The sequence below is a fragment of the Danio rerio genome, chromosome 21, assembly GCF_049306965.1.
Source record: "Danio rerio strain Tuebingen ecotype United States chromosome 21, GRCz12tu, whole genome shotgun sequence".
In the NCBI taxonomy this organism is placed as follows: Eukaryota; Metazoa; Chordata; class Actinopteri; order Cypriniformes; family Danionidae; genus Danio; species Danio rerio.
Window position 1 is genome coordinate 42,858,895 of NC_133196.1, and position 20,117 is coordinate 42,879,011.

The 20,117-nt window shown below is 37.6% G+C and overlaps 1 protein-coding gene across 3 annotated transcripts; it reads right to left on the reverse strand.

Annotated features, from left to right (window-relative positions):
• Nucleotides 1-915: 915 nt before the first annotated feature.
• pigs (phosphatidylinositol glycan anchor biosynthesis, class S) lies at nucleotides 916-19,875 on the reverse strand. 3 transcript variants are annotated; one of them, XM_009295629.5, is made up of 12 exons: nucleotides 19,840-19,875; nucleotides 19,425-19,564; nucleotides 19,239-19,350; nucleotides 19,066-19,155; nucleotides 13,887-13,978; nucleotides 13,576-13,813; nucleotides 11,533-11,675; nucleotides 9,183-9,297; nucleotides 8,942-9,087; nucleotides 4,980-5,080; nucleotides 4,684-4,894; nucleotides 916-1,626 (listed from the first exon to the last, which is right to left on the reverse strand). In XM_009295629.5, exons 1-12 carry the CDS (start codon nucleotides 19,856-19,858, stop codon nucleotides 1,348-1,350), a joined length of 1,686 nt encoding a protein of 561 aa, XP_009293904.2. In that variant the 5' UTR covers nucleotides 19,859-19,875; the 3' UTR covers nucleotides 916-1,347.
• Between the last annotated feature and the right edge of the window lie 242 nt (nucleotides 19,876-20,117).

The window sequence follows — 20,117 nt, forward strand, 5'->3', positions numbered from 1 at the left end:
AATATACATCACAGAAATACAAAACATGGTAATGTCAGATTTTTCCAATATCGCGCAGCCCAAATTCAAGTATACAGATATTTCTTCAACTAATTTCCAGGACTGTTTCAAACCTTTTCTGCTTTTCGAAAACTTTTCCAGGCATGGAAAATGTCATGTCAAAATTCCATGACTTTTCCAGGTTGTCCATGACCGTATGAACCCTGTTATTTGCATGTTTCATGCAAATAATTACGTTATTAAATATTTGATTATTATTTTAATTAAAAAAATGTAATCACTAAATTTGATGTAACACCAATTTAAAAACTCCTTATATATTTAGTCAGTGAAAAACGCTTAAATGTTGTTCCGTCGACTTCTGCATTCCAAATCTTCCACTTTGTTTGAAAGCGTTTTAACAGTTTTTTCCAGCGTGCTTACTCTGGATAACAGCCCGTTGACGTTATCTTCGGCATCCGAAATGCGCTGCTCCGCTTGTGCTATTCCCCCAGTGCATTCCTTTATCTCCTTACTTATTGTCGTAATTGTTGCTTGGACTCCATACATTTTTTTGTAAAGTCCACTTTTCAAGGACATTATAGCTTTCATGATATCTTCGTTATTACCATCCGAACTTATTGCTTCGTCATCATCTTCGTCAGGGCCCTCACCAGCTGCCATAGCGTCGTTAGTTTCTTCACCCTCGGAATTTTCATCTTCGTTTCTGGTCTTTTACTTGTCTTTTCTGGTACCTTTTCGTGACATTTTTCTTCCCTATGCTTTTATATTTGTGTTGCCTGACTTTAGATACAATTCTGGTTGGTATTGTAGGATTGATCGCAAGTTAGCAGCAGAGCTAAAAAGTTTCGACCTCTCAGCACCTCGCCATAACCGGAAGTCGAACAACGCTCAATTAAGACATGAACACACCCATAAACCCAACATTGAGGAATTCTTGTGATGTCAATAAATATAACTTTACAAGCAAATTTCATTTATCTTTGTTGTCGAGAATGCCACTCAACCATCTGATTAAAAATAAACCTTGCAAACTCTAATGGAACTGAGATCATGAGCCAGGATTACAGTGTTAAAGCAAGACACAGAGTGCAAACACTTAATGTGCGCATCAACAAAAAAACAACAGCAAATTCCTCCCAGACAGAATCAACCATTCTCTGTTCAGTACAGCTGCCAGTGCAAATTTAAACCGCAATGTATTAATCTGATGCCAGATATTGCATGAGTTCCTTTTCAGTTGCTGTCAGCTGAACACTTGGTTTAATAAATTAAATTAAAATGTACATCCCACACACACATCATCTTTTAATGAATCAGTGTGTTTACGCAACAAGCCATGGCTTCTCAGTCACTTTTAGCTTGTTTTTCTGCTCGCCTTTTCTTAACTTCGCTCACTATTTTGAGCAGCGAGAGCACAATAGGCACACACATGGGAAGGAAGAGAGGAATGTAGATGGCAAACTTCTGATCATCTGGAAAGTAAAGCAGATGCAAAAGAGAAGGGTCAAAAAAAGCCCTCTCTGACGCCAGAATAGCCTCCCTGCTGTACTGGAGTGCAAAAACCAAATTCCCTGCGTCCAACTCGGCCACAGCAGCCTGGAGAGATGTCACTGCACTGGAAACCTGCGTCAGAGACAATAGAAATAATTAGACATCTGACATCCAACAGACCCAATGAGAAACAAAAATCACTTCATTATTTGATGAAGTGTTGTCAGAAACCTGGAATGACTAACTTTGATATGGGAAGACTCTAGTTTTAAAGAACAACTTTTTTTTTTTTTTTTTAGAAATAGGGTCATTTTATAACTCACCTAGAGCTAATTAGTTGAGTTTTACCATTTTTAAATCCATTCAGCTGATCTCCTAGTCTGGTGGAGCACTTTTAGCTTAGCTTAGCATAAGTCATTGAATTGGATTAGACCAGTGGTTCTCAAACTGTGGTACATGTACCACTAGTGGTATGCAGGCTTCCTTCTAGTGGTACGCGGAGGAATCAATTACAGGGCTCGAAATTGCGACCATTTTGGTGGCATATGCGCCCGAAATTTTATCTATGCGACCTTGAAGAATATTTGGGAGCATTTCTGCGAGTGCTTAAAATTGTAGTGTGCGACCAATTTTTACTGCAAAATGTTCAGCACATGCACGGATTCGGGAGACATTCATGCAGAATGCATCTCTTAGCTCTTTGTCTGCACTTGAAATGCGAAACGCAGCGCTCAGGAATGGTTTAAAACAGTTGTCATGTCAACTTGCTGCAGTAAACAAATCCAAGTCCGTAATGCTTGCCCGCCTTCGCGCTCTTCTTATTGGCCCACCACTGCTCTAGCACTGAACGCGAATAATTGGTTAATATGGTGGTTAATATGTGGTTCTGATGACAGAGAGCTACTACCGCGAAAAATTGTAAAGCGCTGAAGATGAGAATGAAGATAACATAACACTTGACAGATTTTGTTTTAGAAACCATGGCATCTACAGTTACAAATAATGACACATCTTACTAGTTATACCGTTAACACGTTAATTCAAGCGGTGCGTGCAGGGCCGGTGAGCGCTCCGTGTATGCTTTGGTCACTCAGTTATGTTATAAAAATTAATTTTCTTGTGATAACGGGATTTTGTTGAGACATATTTTCCTCACGCTTGCATATAACGTTATATATGATTTTTTTTTTTGCTTGTTAGTTTGATTAGTGTTGATTTCAAATACAATAAATATGTTTGTATAAAACTTGTAGTAACGGTGCTCATAATTGGTGGGTGCGACTAAATTTTGGCTGATGCGCCTAAATTTAAGTTAGGAGCACCGGTGTTACCAAGCAAAAAGGTTAATTTCGAGCCCTGAATTATGTCATATGTACATGCTACATATATTTCAAAATGTATTAAAAATGAATTACATATGAATATGATGACAGAGCATATATTTCTAAGGTCCAGGCAATATTTCCAGGTGTTGATGAATTGGCTACTATATTGGCTACTATATGTAATGTACTGTACATTTAAGTACAGCAGTTTTTTTTTTTTACTTTTTAAGTACAGTAACCTACCAATTTTAACTTTTAAAAGCACAATTTAATTTTTATGTTGACGTTTTTAGGTTTTTTGTTTGTTTGTATTTTACATATAAGCACATTCGATGTTAATCAGACTATTTATAATGTTTAAAGTGGCTGACAATAATAAATATTCTTAATAATAGGAATTAATCTGCCACATTTTTGAACTGTGCAGAGCTGTAGCTGCTTTATTGGGCCTACTGGGCTACTGTATTTTAATACTGCTCATGGTGGTACTTGGAGAGACAATTTCTTTCTGAGGTGGTACTTGATGAAAAAGATTTGAGAACCACTGGATTAGACCATAAGCATCTCACTCAAAAATGAGCAAAGATTTTTTTATAATTTTCCCCGTTTAAACTTTTTAGACTCTTTTATATTTACACTGTGCACTAAGCTGCAGCAGGCACAATGATATTATGTGGTGCCTGAAGATAGCAGTACTGAATCGTCTTTCACAAACATCTCTAATGATTTAGGCAGCACCTGAAAATCTCCTATGCTGAGCCAAGATGAAAGTGCTCCCCACCAGTCCCGGAGATCATCTAACTGCTAAAACTGGTAAAAGAGAAATCTTAAGACATGCTCAAATATTAAAATTTAAATGAAAGCTGCACTGCTCATTTGCTGGAGTTCATCATCTTAAACAAGTCTCAATGTGTGGATTTTTACAACTGGGTCCTGTGCTATGAAGCTGGATTAGCTGGCATGGCCGGCTAAGTTTTAGTTTAGTTGCACCCGTCCTGTGTTTTCAGATACCATAAAGGTAGCTCACCTTTATAGGATTAGTTCAACCAAAAATGAAAATTCGGGCGAAGCAGTGGAGCAGTAGGTAGTGCTGTTGCCTCACAGCAAGAAGGTCGCTGGTTCGAGCCTCGGCTCAGTTGGCGTTTCTGTGTGGAGTTTGCATGTTCTCACTGCATTCGCGTGGGTTTCCTCCGGGTGCTCCGGTTTCCCCCACAGTCCAAAGACATGCGGTACAGGTGAATTGGGTAGGCTAAATTGTCCGTAGTGTATGAGTGTGTGTGTGAATGTGTGTGTGGATGTTTCCCAGAGATGGGTTGCAGCTAGAAGGGCATCTGTTGCATAAAAACTTGCTGGATAAGTTGGCGGTTCATTCCGCTGTGGCGACCCAGGATTAATAAAGGGACTGAGCTGACAAGAAAATGAATGAATGAATGAAAAATGAAAATACTGCTATTAATGAATTACTCACCCTCACATTAATTCAAACACTTCAGACATTTGTTAATTTTCAGAACACAAATTAAGATATTTTAGACAAAATCTGAGAGCTCCCTCATACTCCATATACAGGAATGGCTTTAAAAAAGTCCTCAGTGTCAGTATAAGGAGGGCATTTATAAGTGTGATGTGCTTTCTATGGGTGTCGTGCTCCTGACATACATCTCAAGTGCACCTGTGCTTTGTTTCAAACAGAGGACGACGAACACAGATATCCGGCGTCAGGGGCGCCATAGCACCATAACAACCCCTTGTATGACCGTGCGAGTAAGCAGAAGGCATCACAAAACTGTGGAAAAGTGATATTGCGTTGTTTGGAATATACCAATATTGGTGCTATGAAAATATAAAGATGCAGAGCTCCCACCTGCAGTGCGATGTTGTCATTAATGACGATATTTCCAATCTGGTCGAGCAGCTGAGCCAGAGAGGTGATGGTGGTGCTGGCAGTGGCAATGTTCTCCACGCTGCGGCTCCACATCAGCCTGTCCAGCTCCCAGTCGGCCAGTCCAGCGCTGCCAGGACTCTGAAGAACGAAGCCTGATGGAGGATGAGTTTGGTGGACACCCAACATGAGCCTGAAAACACCAAATGAGGGATGACTTGAAACACGTTCATTTGGGCAAAGCAGGCATTTGTGAAGTCAGACGGTCAAGAACTAACCGTAACTGTGCCAGGAAAACACCCATCACTTTAGCCATGTTAATGCTGATATCGACAGGACGTTCAGATTCAGGGCCGTACAGATCATTCACGTTGTACACCTAAAGATTGAGATGAATACAGGGCTGTTTGCAACATTAATATTTCACATGGAACAATTTACAAAATAATGTTACGTTTAGAGATGTATCGTCCAAACTCTGTGTGTTTATATTGTGTCAAATGTCTTTCTCCCACTTCTTTTTTGCCTTGATGCCTCCCCTCCTGAGGCCCGGTTTACACTAGTGTGTTTTAGTTTAAAAACAGCGTTTTAGAATGAAAACGACCCGTAATCCACACTAGCGTTTCACCCAGCATTTCTGAACAGCTCTCCATCCACACCAAAACAACTGAAACGCACATCATGAGACCACACACACACTCGGGCATTCGCTGCAGCCCATCTACCCAGATGAAAGCTGTGCTCTTCAGACTGCTCATCATGCATCTCCCGCTGGATCTAATCCCAATATTTTTCTTAAATGCGATATTTCATTCATCTTGTTGTCTTTATCTAACGACGTATTCCCAGACTTTGGTCTTTTGAATCTATTACTTGTTCTCAGGTAACGTGTTTTGGCTGAGCCCAAAGATAAGTACATAATTAATGTAACCACGTACAGTTTCTGTATATTGACTGATCACTTGCCTTTATTTCCTATAATGTATAAACTTATTGTATGTTATACTTTTATAATGGCCGTTATCGATTATTAAAACTGATATTCAGCAGAAGAGAGGGTATGTGTCTTATTTTCACTGAAAATGAAAGGAGGCAGTTGTTATAGGCTCCGTTTGGTTATAAATATGCATTAAGTGAAAATGACGCTCATTTATGCTGCACAACACCTCAGCATTTCTGCTAAGTTGTTAATATCAAAATGAAAACAGGCAGTTGCTTATATCAAGTTTTCATTTTATTGTTGAGAAATTGAAACAACGTAGACAGGTTGATGTGAAGGTTATAAAGTACACTGTTCCCCTTTGAAGATTTACCCGTGTCCTCAGGAGTCTGTTTTCCATATCAAACTGGCAAAGTCTGAACTTACAAGAAGAGGATGCAGGACTGAACTGTGTGTAACGTTAGACTACTTAATATTGATGAAAACCCCCAATCAGGTAGGCGAATGTCGGCAGCCCAGCCTCCGTTTTCAGATGTCTCTGTTTTCCCCCATCCACACTGAGACAGAGCAGCAGTGTTTTAGGATGAAAACGGCCTCTTCAGCGTTTCCAAAATGCTCCGGTTTCGGCGCTCGAAAACTCTGACGTAGTGTTAATAGATGGCGTAACTGGCAAAACTTATGTGTTTTAAAATGCATAAGTGTAAACGGGGCCGGAGCTTCAAGCAGTTTGCTGATTGCTTCCCACAGCTGTGTTCACTTACCATGGAGGAGTGAGAGGGGATTAAAACACAGGCCAAACAATTGGATGTTGAGAATGGAGCGAGAGAGGAACCATTCTCCAGAGCACTGGCTGAGTTTCAGTTAAATTAAAGTTGTTGTGAACTGTTGGAAAGTTGAACTTTTGTGATTTAAAATCTGACTTGTTGATGATTTGTACTTCTTCTCTGTTGTGGCTAAGAGCAGAACTACGATTTAAACTTTTTTTCTTTATTTTGCCTTTTCCTCCAGGAAGCAGTAAGGAGCTGGATGACCTTTCCCTTTTTCTCCTGTTTTGAGGTCAGTCAGGGAGTCAGTGTAGTTTTGCTGTTAATTTTCATCATTGTCTTGAAGTTTATTTAGAGGTTTTACACCCAGACAGAACCCCGTTTTTGTTTATTATTTTGGCCTTATTTCCCTCCTGAAGCTAGAGCTTCCTTAAACTACATTGTGCGTGACTGAAATTTTTTGTAAATAGTTTTTTTGATCTTTTTACCCGTAGTTGTGTTGTGACTGGTACCAGTTTTGTGCTCTTTAAATAAAACCAATATTGTTGCGTTCATTGTATTCCCCTAGACTTGTGTAGGACGCAAAAATAATAATAAAACAAAATAAAAAAAAACAGGGCTATTTGAAAATTAAATAAAAACATCACATTCAAATCTACTCAAATCCATATAAAAGCCAGTCAGTGGCTACCAGTTTACAACATACTTAAAGCTTTTAGAAATGCTGAGGACTAAGTGATTTGTGGAGAAAAAAAATGCGTGGTGTTTTAAAAAAAAGGTGTTCATACTTGGATTTACCCAATAAACCATGACGGGAAGAGAGTTTAAAAGATTTTAAAAGTCTTTACGTTTCCACTTTCACGCTGTTTTTGACCAGAATTAATAGGTCTATAAAATAATATACATATTATGATTAATTGTATTTATTAATAAATATATAAAATAGGGCTGTCAATTGATAAAAAAAATCTAATTAATCACTATTTTTGTGATTAATCATGATTAAAATCGCAAAACGCCATATTTATTACAAAAATAAAAACACAGGCATGTAAGTGCCATTTGAATTTCAAAACAATCAGTGCCAATAACAAACAAAAATGATTTCCAAGATGGATTCTAAGAGGATTATAAAAAAAATCCAAAATACAGGCATTGAAGATATGGAAAAATAGAAAATTATAATAATGATAAAGTATTGAACACAAACAATTGTACTCATTGTAAAGTTGTATTATGAGTTGAGAACGTTATTTATAAAGTAGAAACAATTTTGCTTAGTCCTCCTGAACATTTAGCCAGTTGCTAAGGTAGTACAGTCTGTTGACATTATCAGGAGACAATGTGGTCAGGGGATACATCAACCGGCACGTACCAAAGCTTATAGACTTCTTACAGGGACTTTGATCTCAACATCTCTAAACATTTAATTCTAAACAGCTTTAAGGGATGCGGACACAGCAAACACTACAGAATACATGTAGAATGCCTTAAAGAGACTTTCGACACAGTCAGCGATGTCAGGCGTTTCCTCTTGTTGCAAGGAATTGCACACACACACACACAGACAACATGCGCACCCGGTGAGTGACTCCCTTCAGATTCATCAACACGCACGATCGCATTCATCAAATTTGCTTAAACTAAGCGTTCTAAAGTAAGGCTGTATTTTAAAAGCAAAGATTCTGACACAGCAACGTGAAGCAGATGCTTTACAAATGTTGTGTGTGGTGGGGAAACACGGCAAACCTAATGAAACATTTGAGGGCGCATGGAATCAACTTAAAGGCAGAGAAATGGGCTGTCTTTGACAACTTGCAACATCATATGGCACTTTCACGAAGTACATTTACATGGACATAAATACTCCGATGTATTATGATTAAGATAATACTCTGATTAAGAGTCTAGCATGTAAGCAGCGATTTTTTTGATTACCTTAAAGGACCACCCGAGTCTCGAAATGCAGAGATTTTTCTTTCCGTTCGCCATGCGGTATCAAATTCTATCAAATAGCACTCTTCCAGCAGCGCTTACTTCATATTTTCATTCAGTAATTGCCACGGGGCATGGACAATATGTTGCTGAATGAAAGTGAACTGCTGAACTGCAGTTAAAGTCTAAAGATTAAAAATGAAACTCTGGAGGAAACGCTGGATAGCCTGGTGATGCGGCATTAATTGTTTTATACGAAACTTTAATTCTAAAAGCGCTTCCTCGGTCTTATCCATATTTCTTTGCACGTGAAACACACGTCGGCCACAACTTGAAATAAAAACTTTGACTTTTTTTTATCGCGTTAAACAATTTAAATTAATCATGTGCGTTAACACGTTAATTTTGACAGCCCTAATAAAAAATAATAAATATATAGTAATGATAATATTTACATCTCCAATTTAACAAAAAGTCATATAGAACCTTACATTTTCTAGGTATTTCTGAATTTGAACCCATTCATTCTTAAGCCATAATGTGGAAAATATTCAATACATCATGTAGCCCCCCCCCAAAAAGGTAAATCTTAGAACAGTACCATGATGCCGCCCCAGCGCGGGCTGTGAAAGGCATTGGTGGGCACCTCTCTTCTGCTGTGGTCTCTGATGAACAGAGGAGAGTGATGGGCATCTGGCACATACAGCAGGAAGTTTAGGACGGGGTTTGAGGAAGCAGCGTTAGATCCTGTGTGAAAGACGATAGCAATGTGTGTCAAATTAAATAAGAATAGAAATATTTCCTTAGATCAGTTCATGTCAATTAAAAGAATCATATTTCACCTAGTCTGGCCTCCACGGGATTGATGACATGAGAAAGGCTGTCCGCATTCAGTGTATAGGCCGACACACTGTTATCAAAACGAGGATTCACTCCCAGAACTGCATAATACAGAATCTAAAAAAATAATTACAAATGTTATAAAGGTTATTTGATTAAACAATGTAATAATAAAAAATGTCTATCTAAACATTTTAAAATAGTTTTTTTCCTGTGGTTGAAAGCTGATCTGTCAGTTTAATCTCACATGATTTTTCATAAACTATTTAATTGAATTAAAGTAATTTTTATTACTTGATTATTATCAATGTTAAAAACGAATCTTTTTCTTTCAGGAATCTGTTCTTTGATTACCACCTTGACCACATTTATTTGAACAGTATTTTAGAGCATTATTATTATTATTATTGAAGTTCACCCTAGGATTATTATAATTAGTCTATCATAGTTAAAAAACAAATCACTACAAAATTGTGCAATCCTATTCAACACTGATGATGATCATTTCAAGAAATGCTTTTTGATGACCATGTTTTACATATAAATTGTTTTGTTTATTATTATACATTCATTTGAAAAGTTCCAATAATATTTCACAATATTACTGTTTTCACTGTATTTTTTGAGCAAATAAATACAGCTTGTGTGTGTTTCAGATTCTTCTTTCAGGTTCTATAAAAACTGTGACAGTAAAAAAAAAAAATCTACAAAATATTAATGACCACACAAAACATCTTTATGGGTAACTATAAGTTGAATAAACTAATTTAAATTTATAAAGTAATTTAAATGCAAAAAAAAAAAGTTATTATAATAAATAATTTTTTCATTCATTCATTTTCTTGTCAGCTCAGTCCCTTTATTAATCCGGGGTCACCACAGCAGAATGAACCGCCAACTTATCCAGCAAGTTTTTACGCAGCGGATGCCCTTCTAGCCGCAACCCATTTCTGGGAAACATCCAGACACACACACACACTCATACACTACGGACAATTTAGCCTACCCAATTCACCTGTACCGCATGTCTTTGGACTGTGGGGGAAACCGGAGCACCCGGAGGAAACCCACGTGAACGCATTGAGAACATGCAAACTCCACACAGAAACGCCAACTGAGCTGAGGCTCGAACCAGCGACCCAGAGACCATCTTGCTGTGAGGCTACAGCACTACCTACTGCGCCACTGCTTCGCCAATAAATCATTCATATTTAACATATATATTTTTTTTTATTATAATATTACTTTACATGAACATTCAATAATGCACACCAAAATAGTCTTTGTGCAAAAAAGTTTCATAATTAATATATAAAGACTACTTAATACATAAAAAACACATTTACACCCCTCACAAATCTCTCATTTAAATGAATATTTTTTTTATAGAAAACATTACAATATTATATTTGTGCATGAACATAAAATTTGTACTGAAGCCAAATTTGGAGCTTATGTAACAAAATAACTTACACAAAAATTAGTAGCACAAATTTATGTTACAGAAAAATATAGAAAAAAAAACATTTTCAAAAATAGCAAAGGAAAAAAAAAAAATCTAGAGAAACAAAAAATTATTTTGTTCAAATTTTGCAGTTTGTAATTTATTTTTCCAAAATTTCAGATTAATTTAATTTCATTATCTTTCCGTTTCTAAAGTTGTTTTGTGACCAAAATATTATTTTAATAAATATATCTGTTGAATAAATCAGTTTTGTTTAAATGCAGCAAAATACACTGCCTATATTTACTGAGAAATGGATAAAATATTCATTTTCAAATGGGGTGTACTTATATATGCTGAGCTCTGCATACACAGACTGAAATTAGTTTAAACCAGGGGTCACCAATCTCGTTCCTGGAGGGCCGGTGTCCCTGCAGGGTTAAGCACCAACTCGCCTCAACACACCTGCCTGCATGTTTCAAGTATACCTAGTAAGACCTTGATTAGCTTGTTTAGGTGTGTTTGATTAGGGTTGGAGCTAAAATCTGCAGGACACCGGCCCTCCAGGAACAAGTTTGGTGACCACTGGTTTAAACAAACACAAATACTCTACTAACATTAGAAAAGTGAAGAAATCTGACCCTAAATCAAGACAGAATGAATATAGCCTGTATTCTTTAAATAAATATACTCCTGCTCTACATTTTAGCATTACTCCATGTTTCTTTATTGGTCTCAAGCAGGTAAAAAAAACAATCAAAGCAGCTTTAACAGCCATGCAAATATACAGTGCTATAAACACTACAGTACACTGAAGTTTCTACTGCTAAATAACAACATATGAGCCAACCATAAAGTAATTTAATGTCATTTGTAGGTTCCCACAAAAACTACAGTCTTGTTGTTACCTGAGAATCCACTGAAAAGTTGGCAATAGGAGCGAGTTTGTTCAATAACGGCTGAATGTAGCTATGAAGAGCACCCTCGATATCCCAGTGAAGACTGTGTGACTTCGGGTCGGGGTTTAACAGACTGAAAGTGATCTCATAACCTAAGAGAAGGTAAAATGTGATTAAAGTGATAGTTCACCCATTCAGTTACAATATCCTTATCATTTACTCACTCAAGTGGTTCTAATTTTTTGTTAGTTCTTTATTCTGATAAACACAAAACAAGATATACTGAAGAATGTTGTAGAAAAGAAGCCATTGACATCTATAGTAGGAACAAAATAAGGAAATCATGGTTGTTGTTTTTTCTAGTATTCTTCAGAATATCTTCCTTTGTGTTCAACAAAAGAAACCAACTCAAACAGATATGGACCAAGTGGAGGATGAGTAAATGATCTCAATTTTCATTTTTGGGCTGAACAACCTTTTTAAATGGTGCTTTAAAGGTCCCATGGAATGCTTTTAAATGTGCATTTTTTATTGGATGTTTTGAAAAATGAAGACAATGTGGGGCACAGAGAACCCAGTCCCCTTCTTAAAAAAACAGCCAATAGTGTTTTGTTTTATCACAGCCCTGCCAGTGGGAGTGGTTTAGCTCAAGAGCATCAAATGAGAAGCGTCTTGAAGGGGGCGGGACATGTCAGATACTAGAGAGCATTTGATTAGTCAAGATTTGATGAGAAAAAAATCGTTGATCCATTTATGGGATGGTAACTAACTGAAAGCTCCAGATGAATGCAAATTATGTCGCTGTTCAGTAGGGCTGCACAATATGTAGTTTCAGCATCGATATCGCAATGTGATCATTCAAATATATTCACATTGCAAGTATATGCTGTGTTGAGTCTGAATTATAAGTTATAATTTTTATGTTTAAATTGTTTATTGTGAAAAAAACACTATATCAGTACAAATATTTACATATCATTATCTTACTCATTTTTTTTTTACAAAAGAGAAAAAAAATAGTAAAATATTACTCGTTTCCATTTTTCTTTTCCTCTTATTATTATCATTATTATAATTAATAATTCTCTTTATATATATATATATATATATATATATATATATATATATATATATATACATACATACACACACACACACATATATATATATACATACATACATACATACATACATACATACATACATACATACATACATACATATATATATATATATATATATACATATATATATATACATATAACTGGGAAACTGAAAGCGAGACGTGACTTTTAAGGGGCTGTTTCATATGGATTTATTAATCATTCTTACTGTTCAGTGAACACAAACTGCCGTCGTTTATTAAAGACGAGAACTCCTCACAGCACGACAGCTGCGCGGCTTCAGCAGACCTCTTCATTCCTGCAGCACGAGAGCTTTATGATTGTTTTTGAGCGCCAAAAGTGGCGGATCTGTTCTGCAAAATATCTGACTGCGTGTCACCGCATCCCTAAGGACTGTTTGGCGAAATATTTGACTGCATGTCACTGCATAACAAACGACTGAAACGATATAACTAGAGAAATCTCCACTGTGCTGCTAAGTGAGAGAGCGCTTCTCACTGAACAGCGCAGCAGCGATGACGCAAGCGTGCCGAGGCCCTTTTGTGGTGTGACCGCGGGCCATCGGGGGAGACGGGAGGGGGGACGGGAGGCCCGGTTCGAGGCAACTGTACCTAGTGTGAGTACGGCCTTATTGTGATCAAGTGATATACAAATAAACTTGAATTTTATTTTATGCACTCCCCTACAGAATCTTCCCAATTAATCTATAATTATAGATTCTTTACAAACATTTATTCAACTCATCTAGTGAAAATGTGTTCATATCGCAATATGTATTGCAAAAAAAAAAAAAAAAAATCACAATCACAATGTGTAATTTTTCTAGTATCGTCAGCCCTACTGTTTTGTAGCACACTAGTCTATAGATATCCTTAAAACTAACGTACTGACACTAATATCCAAACAAATAAAATCATTATAAAATCACCTGGACTAGATTTGATAGCCCTCATGCTGTCTGCCATACTCTCCTTGGTCACTTTGGTCATTCGGACTCGGTCGCTCAGAGCTGCTGTAATATCTTGATGACTGAAAGACATGGTGCTCGCTATCTGCTCCACCCTTGGGTTTAGATTGGAGATGACTTCATTCAGACTCCAAGAACTTTTGAAAGGAGGGGAACGCAGAAGAGCTGTGCGCCGCTGTCCAACGTACACTTTCACATCCTGGAAGTACATGACCTTCAGTAGGGGTTTCAGTATGCGTTTGGAGGAAATAGAAATATATTCTGAAGCTCACCTCTGGAAGAAGAACGGAGGACTCGGGGATCACATACACAACCACAGACCCACAGGAACTCTCGGTCAGAGTGTGCAAGGATAAATCAGCCTCTGTGGAGGGAAATTGAGCTTGTTAATTTTCACATCAGCAACTTATGGAAGTTTCATGGCAAGATTGATTTAGATAAAACATATTACCTAATTATAACTTCAATAACAACTGCATATTTCAGTAAAAGAATATGTTAAATAAATAAAATCGTATTCATCTGAAAATCTTGTCTAGAAGTTTTTCAAATTTCACATTCTAATATAAAATGTTTTATGGCGAGACAACATAACTATCCCATTAGACAACTAAATTTATCTTTAAAAAATTACTGAAGTCAAGAACTTATTGTCAGCTTACTGATTTGGAGGATCATACTATTGCCTAAATTAAAAGTGCCTGGGAACTTGAGGTAGGTGAAGAGTTTGAGCTTTACTGGTAGGCAAATGGGCGAAGCAGTAGGTAGTGCGCAGTAGGTAGTACTGTTGCCTCACAGCAAGAAGGTCGCTGGGTCACAGGTTTGAGCCTCGGCTCAGTTGGCGTTTCTGTGTGGAGTTTGCATGTTCTCCCTGCGTTCGTGTGGGTTTCCTCCAGGTGCTACGGTTTCCCCCACAGTCCAAAGACATGCGGTACAGGTGAATTGGGTAGGCTAAATTGTCCATAGTGTATGAGTGTGTGTGTGAATGTGTGTGTGGATGTTTCCCTGAGATGGATTGCGGCTGGAAGGGAATCCGCTGCGTAAAAATTTGCTGGATAAGTTGGCGGTTCATTCCCCTGTGATGACCCCGGATTAATAAAGGGACTAAGGCGACAAGAAAATGAATGAATGAATGAATGGTAGGCAAATGCTGTTGACAAACTGTAATTCAAGTTTAATATGTGCTTGGCTTTCACTCATACAGTTTAAAATACTGCATAGGGTCTATAACTCCAAAACTCTGCTCTATAGGTTTTATCCTATTGTGGATGACAAGTCGTCCTGTAATTTAAGTCAATTTAAGACATGTTTTCCTGCCTAGAACTACAAAACCATTGAAATAATTGGTTTGGAACCTTTTAGACATGGTTTCAAAATAAAGTAAATATCTGTCCCACCACTACAATTTTTGGTGTCATCAAGAACCGGAGCTGATTTACATGTAAACAGTTTGAGGTACTTGCCTTTATCCCTTTATTAGCAAGACTTTGGATCTTATTTCTTTGGAAACCTTCAAAGTGAAGTTTTGTAAACTAATTTCGAGAGGAGCACGAGATAGGATCGACTACAGCTGATCACTATCACTAATCACTAACTAGCCAATCGGATCACTCTAAATTCAATATAAATATCCAGCCTAAATTCATTTCTCATCTTCGTTTTGAAAACCCCCCCATCCATCCCTTCTCCCTCCTCCTCAGTTCGGGCGACATGGTGGCTCGGTGGCTAGCACTTTTGCCCCACAGTAAGGAGGTTGTTGGTTCTAGCTGAGCCAACCGATACTCTCTGTGCAGAGTTTGCATGTTCTCCCCGTGTTCGCGTGGGTTTTTCCCTAGGTACTCCGGTTTTCTCCCACACTCAAAAACCATGCAACAAAAGTTAAAGTCACAAGCACTTACGACAAACTAGCGCAGCTAGCGGTCTATTTAAGGAAACTATCGAGAACTACCTGATCTCATATCCCTCCTAATGCTTATTGACCAGGCGGGAGCATTGGGCTCATCTATCACCGAGCTCAGGGTTCTCTCCCGGGACAGCATGCCAAACTTGCTTAAATAGTCAAGCATTATCTAAGTGTGAACTCTTGAAACCACCAAGTGTTTTACAGTAGCTTTTAGACACCATGTACTATTTGAAGGAAGAAAAAGATCAGATGTTCTGGCCTTTGCCAGTTATCCCAACAAACACACAACATTGCCTCGACATAACAACCTTCCTGCAACGTTGTGTACCAACCTTGTAAAAAGGTTGAGGATCTATGTTGTAGCTGAAGGTTGTCACAACAGTGTCATAATGTTGTCATTTAAACAGCTGCTACTTTAGGTTGTGCTTAGGCGGCGTGGACGACCACAGTACAACATTTACTCAGCATCAACGAATCAATTTAAAATTCAACAGACCGTTCAGAGTCTCATTCAACAACAACCGAAAAGACTTGAGTATTGCTTTACTTCTTACTAAATAAGTCATCGGTGCTCATTTGTATAGTCAGGTTGTGTCAAGCTTTGATCTGTCCTCCTTTTCACTGCCTATTTTGACTTGTGGCTGCTGTGGATCCATCTCTGAACTGGATTCTCTGTTGGATTTCTTTCACTGACTGCTTTCTCCATACCAACAACTACACCTGGGGCCTCATGTATCAACGCTGCATACGCACAAAAACTTTGCGTGCGCCAGGTTTCACGCTCAGAATCGCTCACGTTTGGATTTACTAACGATGAAATGAACGTGAGAATTTGCGCAGCTCCACGCCAACTTCATGGCTGGCGTACGCACATTTTTTGTGTGTGTCTGTTTTATTTCCATTGGCGACTCCTAGAGGCAATTGTGTTAAATTGCTCTCTACAAAGTGTCTGAGACTTGCAATGGCAGCTGTATGAGGCGGGTTCATCTAGCAGGTATATAAGGTTTCCATACCATACATTTGACCAGCCAAACATTAAAGCGCAATTTGCAGCGATTGTCTGTTTTCCCCAATGTAATCGGAGCGATCTACTGCACGCACATTGCTATAAAGACACTATCTGAAGATGAATTTGCATACGTGAATCAGAAACATTTCCATTCAATAAATGTGCAAATAAAATATTATGCACAGACTTATTAATGATTCCTACTTGTCTTCCTCGTGATTAATAGTAGGCAAAATCTGATATGTAGCGGGAGGAAAAAAAGAATGAGTTCAGCAGACGCTGGGTTCGAACCGAGTTCAAGCTCGGACGTGTCAAAACATGATGACATGCGTTTTACTAGCTGCGCCACTCACACTGTTAATGGTACTACAACATTTTGCACCTTCAGTATACATCTCACTATCTCTTTTTTAATCCACACAGTGCGATGTTCAGACCCAACTGTGTTAACCGCATCAGCTAAACTCTCCCACTCAATTTTTTAAATTTGTTGTTAATCCCGGGGGACAAACTTGCAAATAACACAGTTTTTCTCCGGTCTACCTCCGAAAGGAGCACCTCCAATTCACATTCTGTTCAAAGTTTCTCTTTTTGCTTGCTTTTGCCTTTGCTTTTTTCGTTTTTTGCCAAAGTAGAGTCATTAGCATATTCATATGGGGGAGGAGGCAGGGAGGGGTTTTGCGCTCGTGCATGTTGCGCTCAGTTTCACGTTCATTCGGATGTACAAAAGAATATGCGTGGGATTTTGCGTACTCAGTGTTTCATACATCAGAATTTTTTTCTGCGTACGCACATTTACAGCTTTGTGCGTACGCAATGTTTTAGTATGATTTCCACGCAAGTCTTCGTACATGAGGCCCCAGGTCATCGGCTGCGCTCCCGTCTGCTATATTCTCCAGTCCAGAGCTACAATGTAGTGTCTGCGTTTTATTGATATTTGAATGTTTTCTTGTTTACTTCTCTTGTTTGTTTACCTTCTCAATTTACATTTTAATTTAGCCTACCCTTTGAGTTTAATTGTATATAGTTCATTATTTAATATAATCTAAACTTTATTTTATTCTGTTTGCTTATAATTTGATGTGTACTGTATGTATTAAATGTTGTGAAATGTATAAGAAAGTTTGATTATAAACATTTGTGTGGCATCTTTACACTCCAAAGCTTACACATGCAGTTGTTAAACTAAAAAGGAAAAAGAATGAACAATATTTAAATTTAAGCAATACTGGAAAATGATTACTGCTTATTCTGTATTCTAGGCAGTAGTGATAAACTGCCAGGAAAAAAGCATTCTTACATGTAGTGAGAACGTCGTCTCACGGTTGCTGAATGTTACACAAGAACGTTGCTACAGCTTTCTCATGTCTTACATTTAGCGAGCATGTAAGTGGCGACGTTGCCTTTGAGAAACGCAAACGTTGTACAGACATCGCTACAACGTAAATGCGTTTGTTGGGATGATTCTTTTTATGATAAATGGCAACCCCTCATAGCTCACTTTCATTCACTTTTAAGTTTGCCCACTGATTGTTTCGAATTCATTGATATCACCTCCTCCAACCTTCCCCCCCTTTTTATTATCATGTTTTTATTTCTTATTTGTATTTACTGTTGTTGCTGTTGTTATTATTATTATTAAGACATGATATTTATCATTATTTTTATTATTTGTAAATGTTTAATTGACTTTTTATGAAGGTTTAAAAAGGAAAAGTGGAAAGTCTTTTTACCATGTTTAAATAAAAAAATATTGCAACAATGTCAAAAGACATCTAAACGGACATCAAGCAGAGAACAAGATGTGACCAAAACAAACAAACAAAAAAAAGGACAGAGTGCTAAAGAATTTCCATTTTATTCTTATCATAGTCACAAATTGGACCATTCCCATCACACTGACACTTACAATGAGCATTTTAGCCCAGCACACAGCAGTGTTTCGTATGTTTGGCAAGTTGAAGAATGATATTAATATTAATAATTAATAGAATGAAAGTAAAATGTTCTAGACTGTAACAATCATTTATTTCCACCTGTATTTTCTGAGCAGGATACAAACAATACTACTGATTTAAATACAAAATTATTACACTACAAACCCTTTTGATTGTCCACTTTTATAATTTCTAGAGAAACTAGAAATAATTGGAACTAATTATTATTATTGAACCGGTGGTATTAATAATACCTGTATTATTATTTAGTGCATCGATAATTACACGGTTTTAGTAGTTTTAGAGTAGATAAACTAGATGAACACTTTAGTTATGAGTCAGACTTTCCCTAATCTCTTTCTTTCCTTTTTATAAAGAAATCTCTCTTTTACTTATTACCATTATATTTATTTTAATTTAATTTTGTAGCATTTCTTTATACAGATTAAATGGGTGCAACCATACATTTGAGAGTTTGGAGGGTTTCAAAACATTTCTTTAGTCTATATTGTTCAACAAAAACACTTATGGGGAATAAAAATACGCTGATACATAAAAAATAATGTGGATAAAATATTAAAGCACCAATAAATGCACTGAACCTGCAGCTGTGGGCTGATTCAAGGCGTCTTCTTCCATAACAGTAGCAGTGCGGTATCTGGTTTCATATTGGTACCTCAAACCTGTCTTAGCTAGAAAGAGAAATAGAGAATGTGTTTTAAACATCACAATCTATCTTCTTTTCCATTTCATTGACTAAAACTAAGTAACTCACCATCAACTTGATGCTCTTTTTCATTGACATGACTAAGTGGAATCTTCTTCTGCTGTTCTGGGGTCAGTGTCCCCCGAGAGAAGACCACCTCGATATCAACACTGAGCCGGAGCTGTCAAACACACGATTATGCTAATTGACTGCTGAAAATTACAGCTGCAGAAATATGAAGGAAGTAATTGTTACCTGGAGCGAGTCCAGTTCGTTGATGTCCGAAAAAGGCAGCCAGGCTCGGTAGGTCTCGGTGGTTTTCCACCACAGCGGGATTCCCACTATTATTACTACTGCAGCGATGGCCAGAGCAGCATATCGCCCTCGCTGCTTTTCTGTTATGCCCAATAAAACAATTTTCAATAGCATGCGTTATTCATAGGGACGGTGACGTAAAACACAAAGGACATCAATACATCCATACAGTGAGTGACCCAACCCTGGTATTTCAACATAAACAGCTTAAAGTGAATAAATTAGCAACACGCTGATATTTCTTTTCAGTGTTATAGTTAATAAATAAACATTCGTGCGCAAAGAAAATACATAAACACTTATATGATGTCGAAAAATAACAGGAAATTGTTGCAAATGAATGAACAAGACTCACCGAGCTGCAAAGCTGCCATTGCTGTCTGGAATGACTACCGCAAGGCACTCTATTGGAGAATTTCACCCAATCAGATGCTAGAAGGCACAGAAATCTCCAATCGGAGTTTAAGAGGGCGGGTTTAATGTCACTCGCACGCCCTTTAAAATGAAAAGTTATCTTTCTTCCGGCTTGCACTTTTGCAGTTCCTTATATACACTCACCGGCCACTTTATTAGGTACATCTGTCCAACTGCTGGATAAAGGAACTTTCTAGTAGTCAGCCAATCACTTGGAAG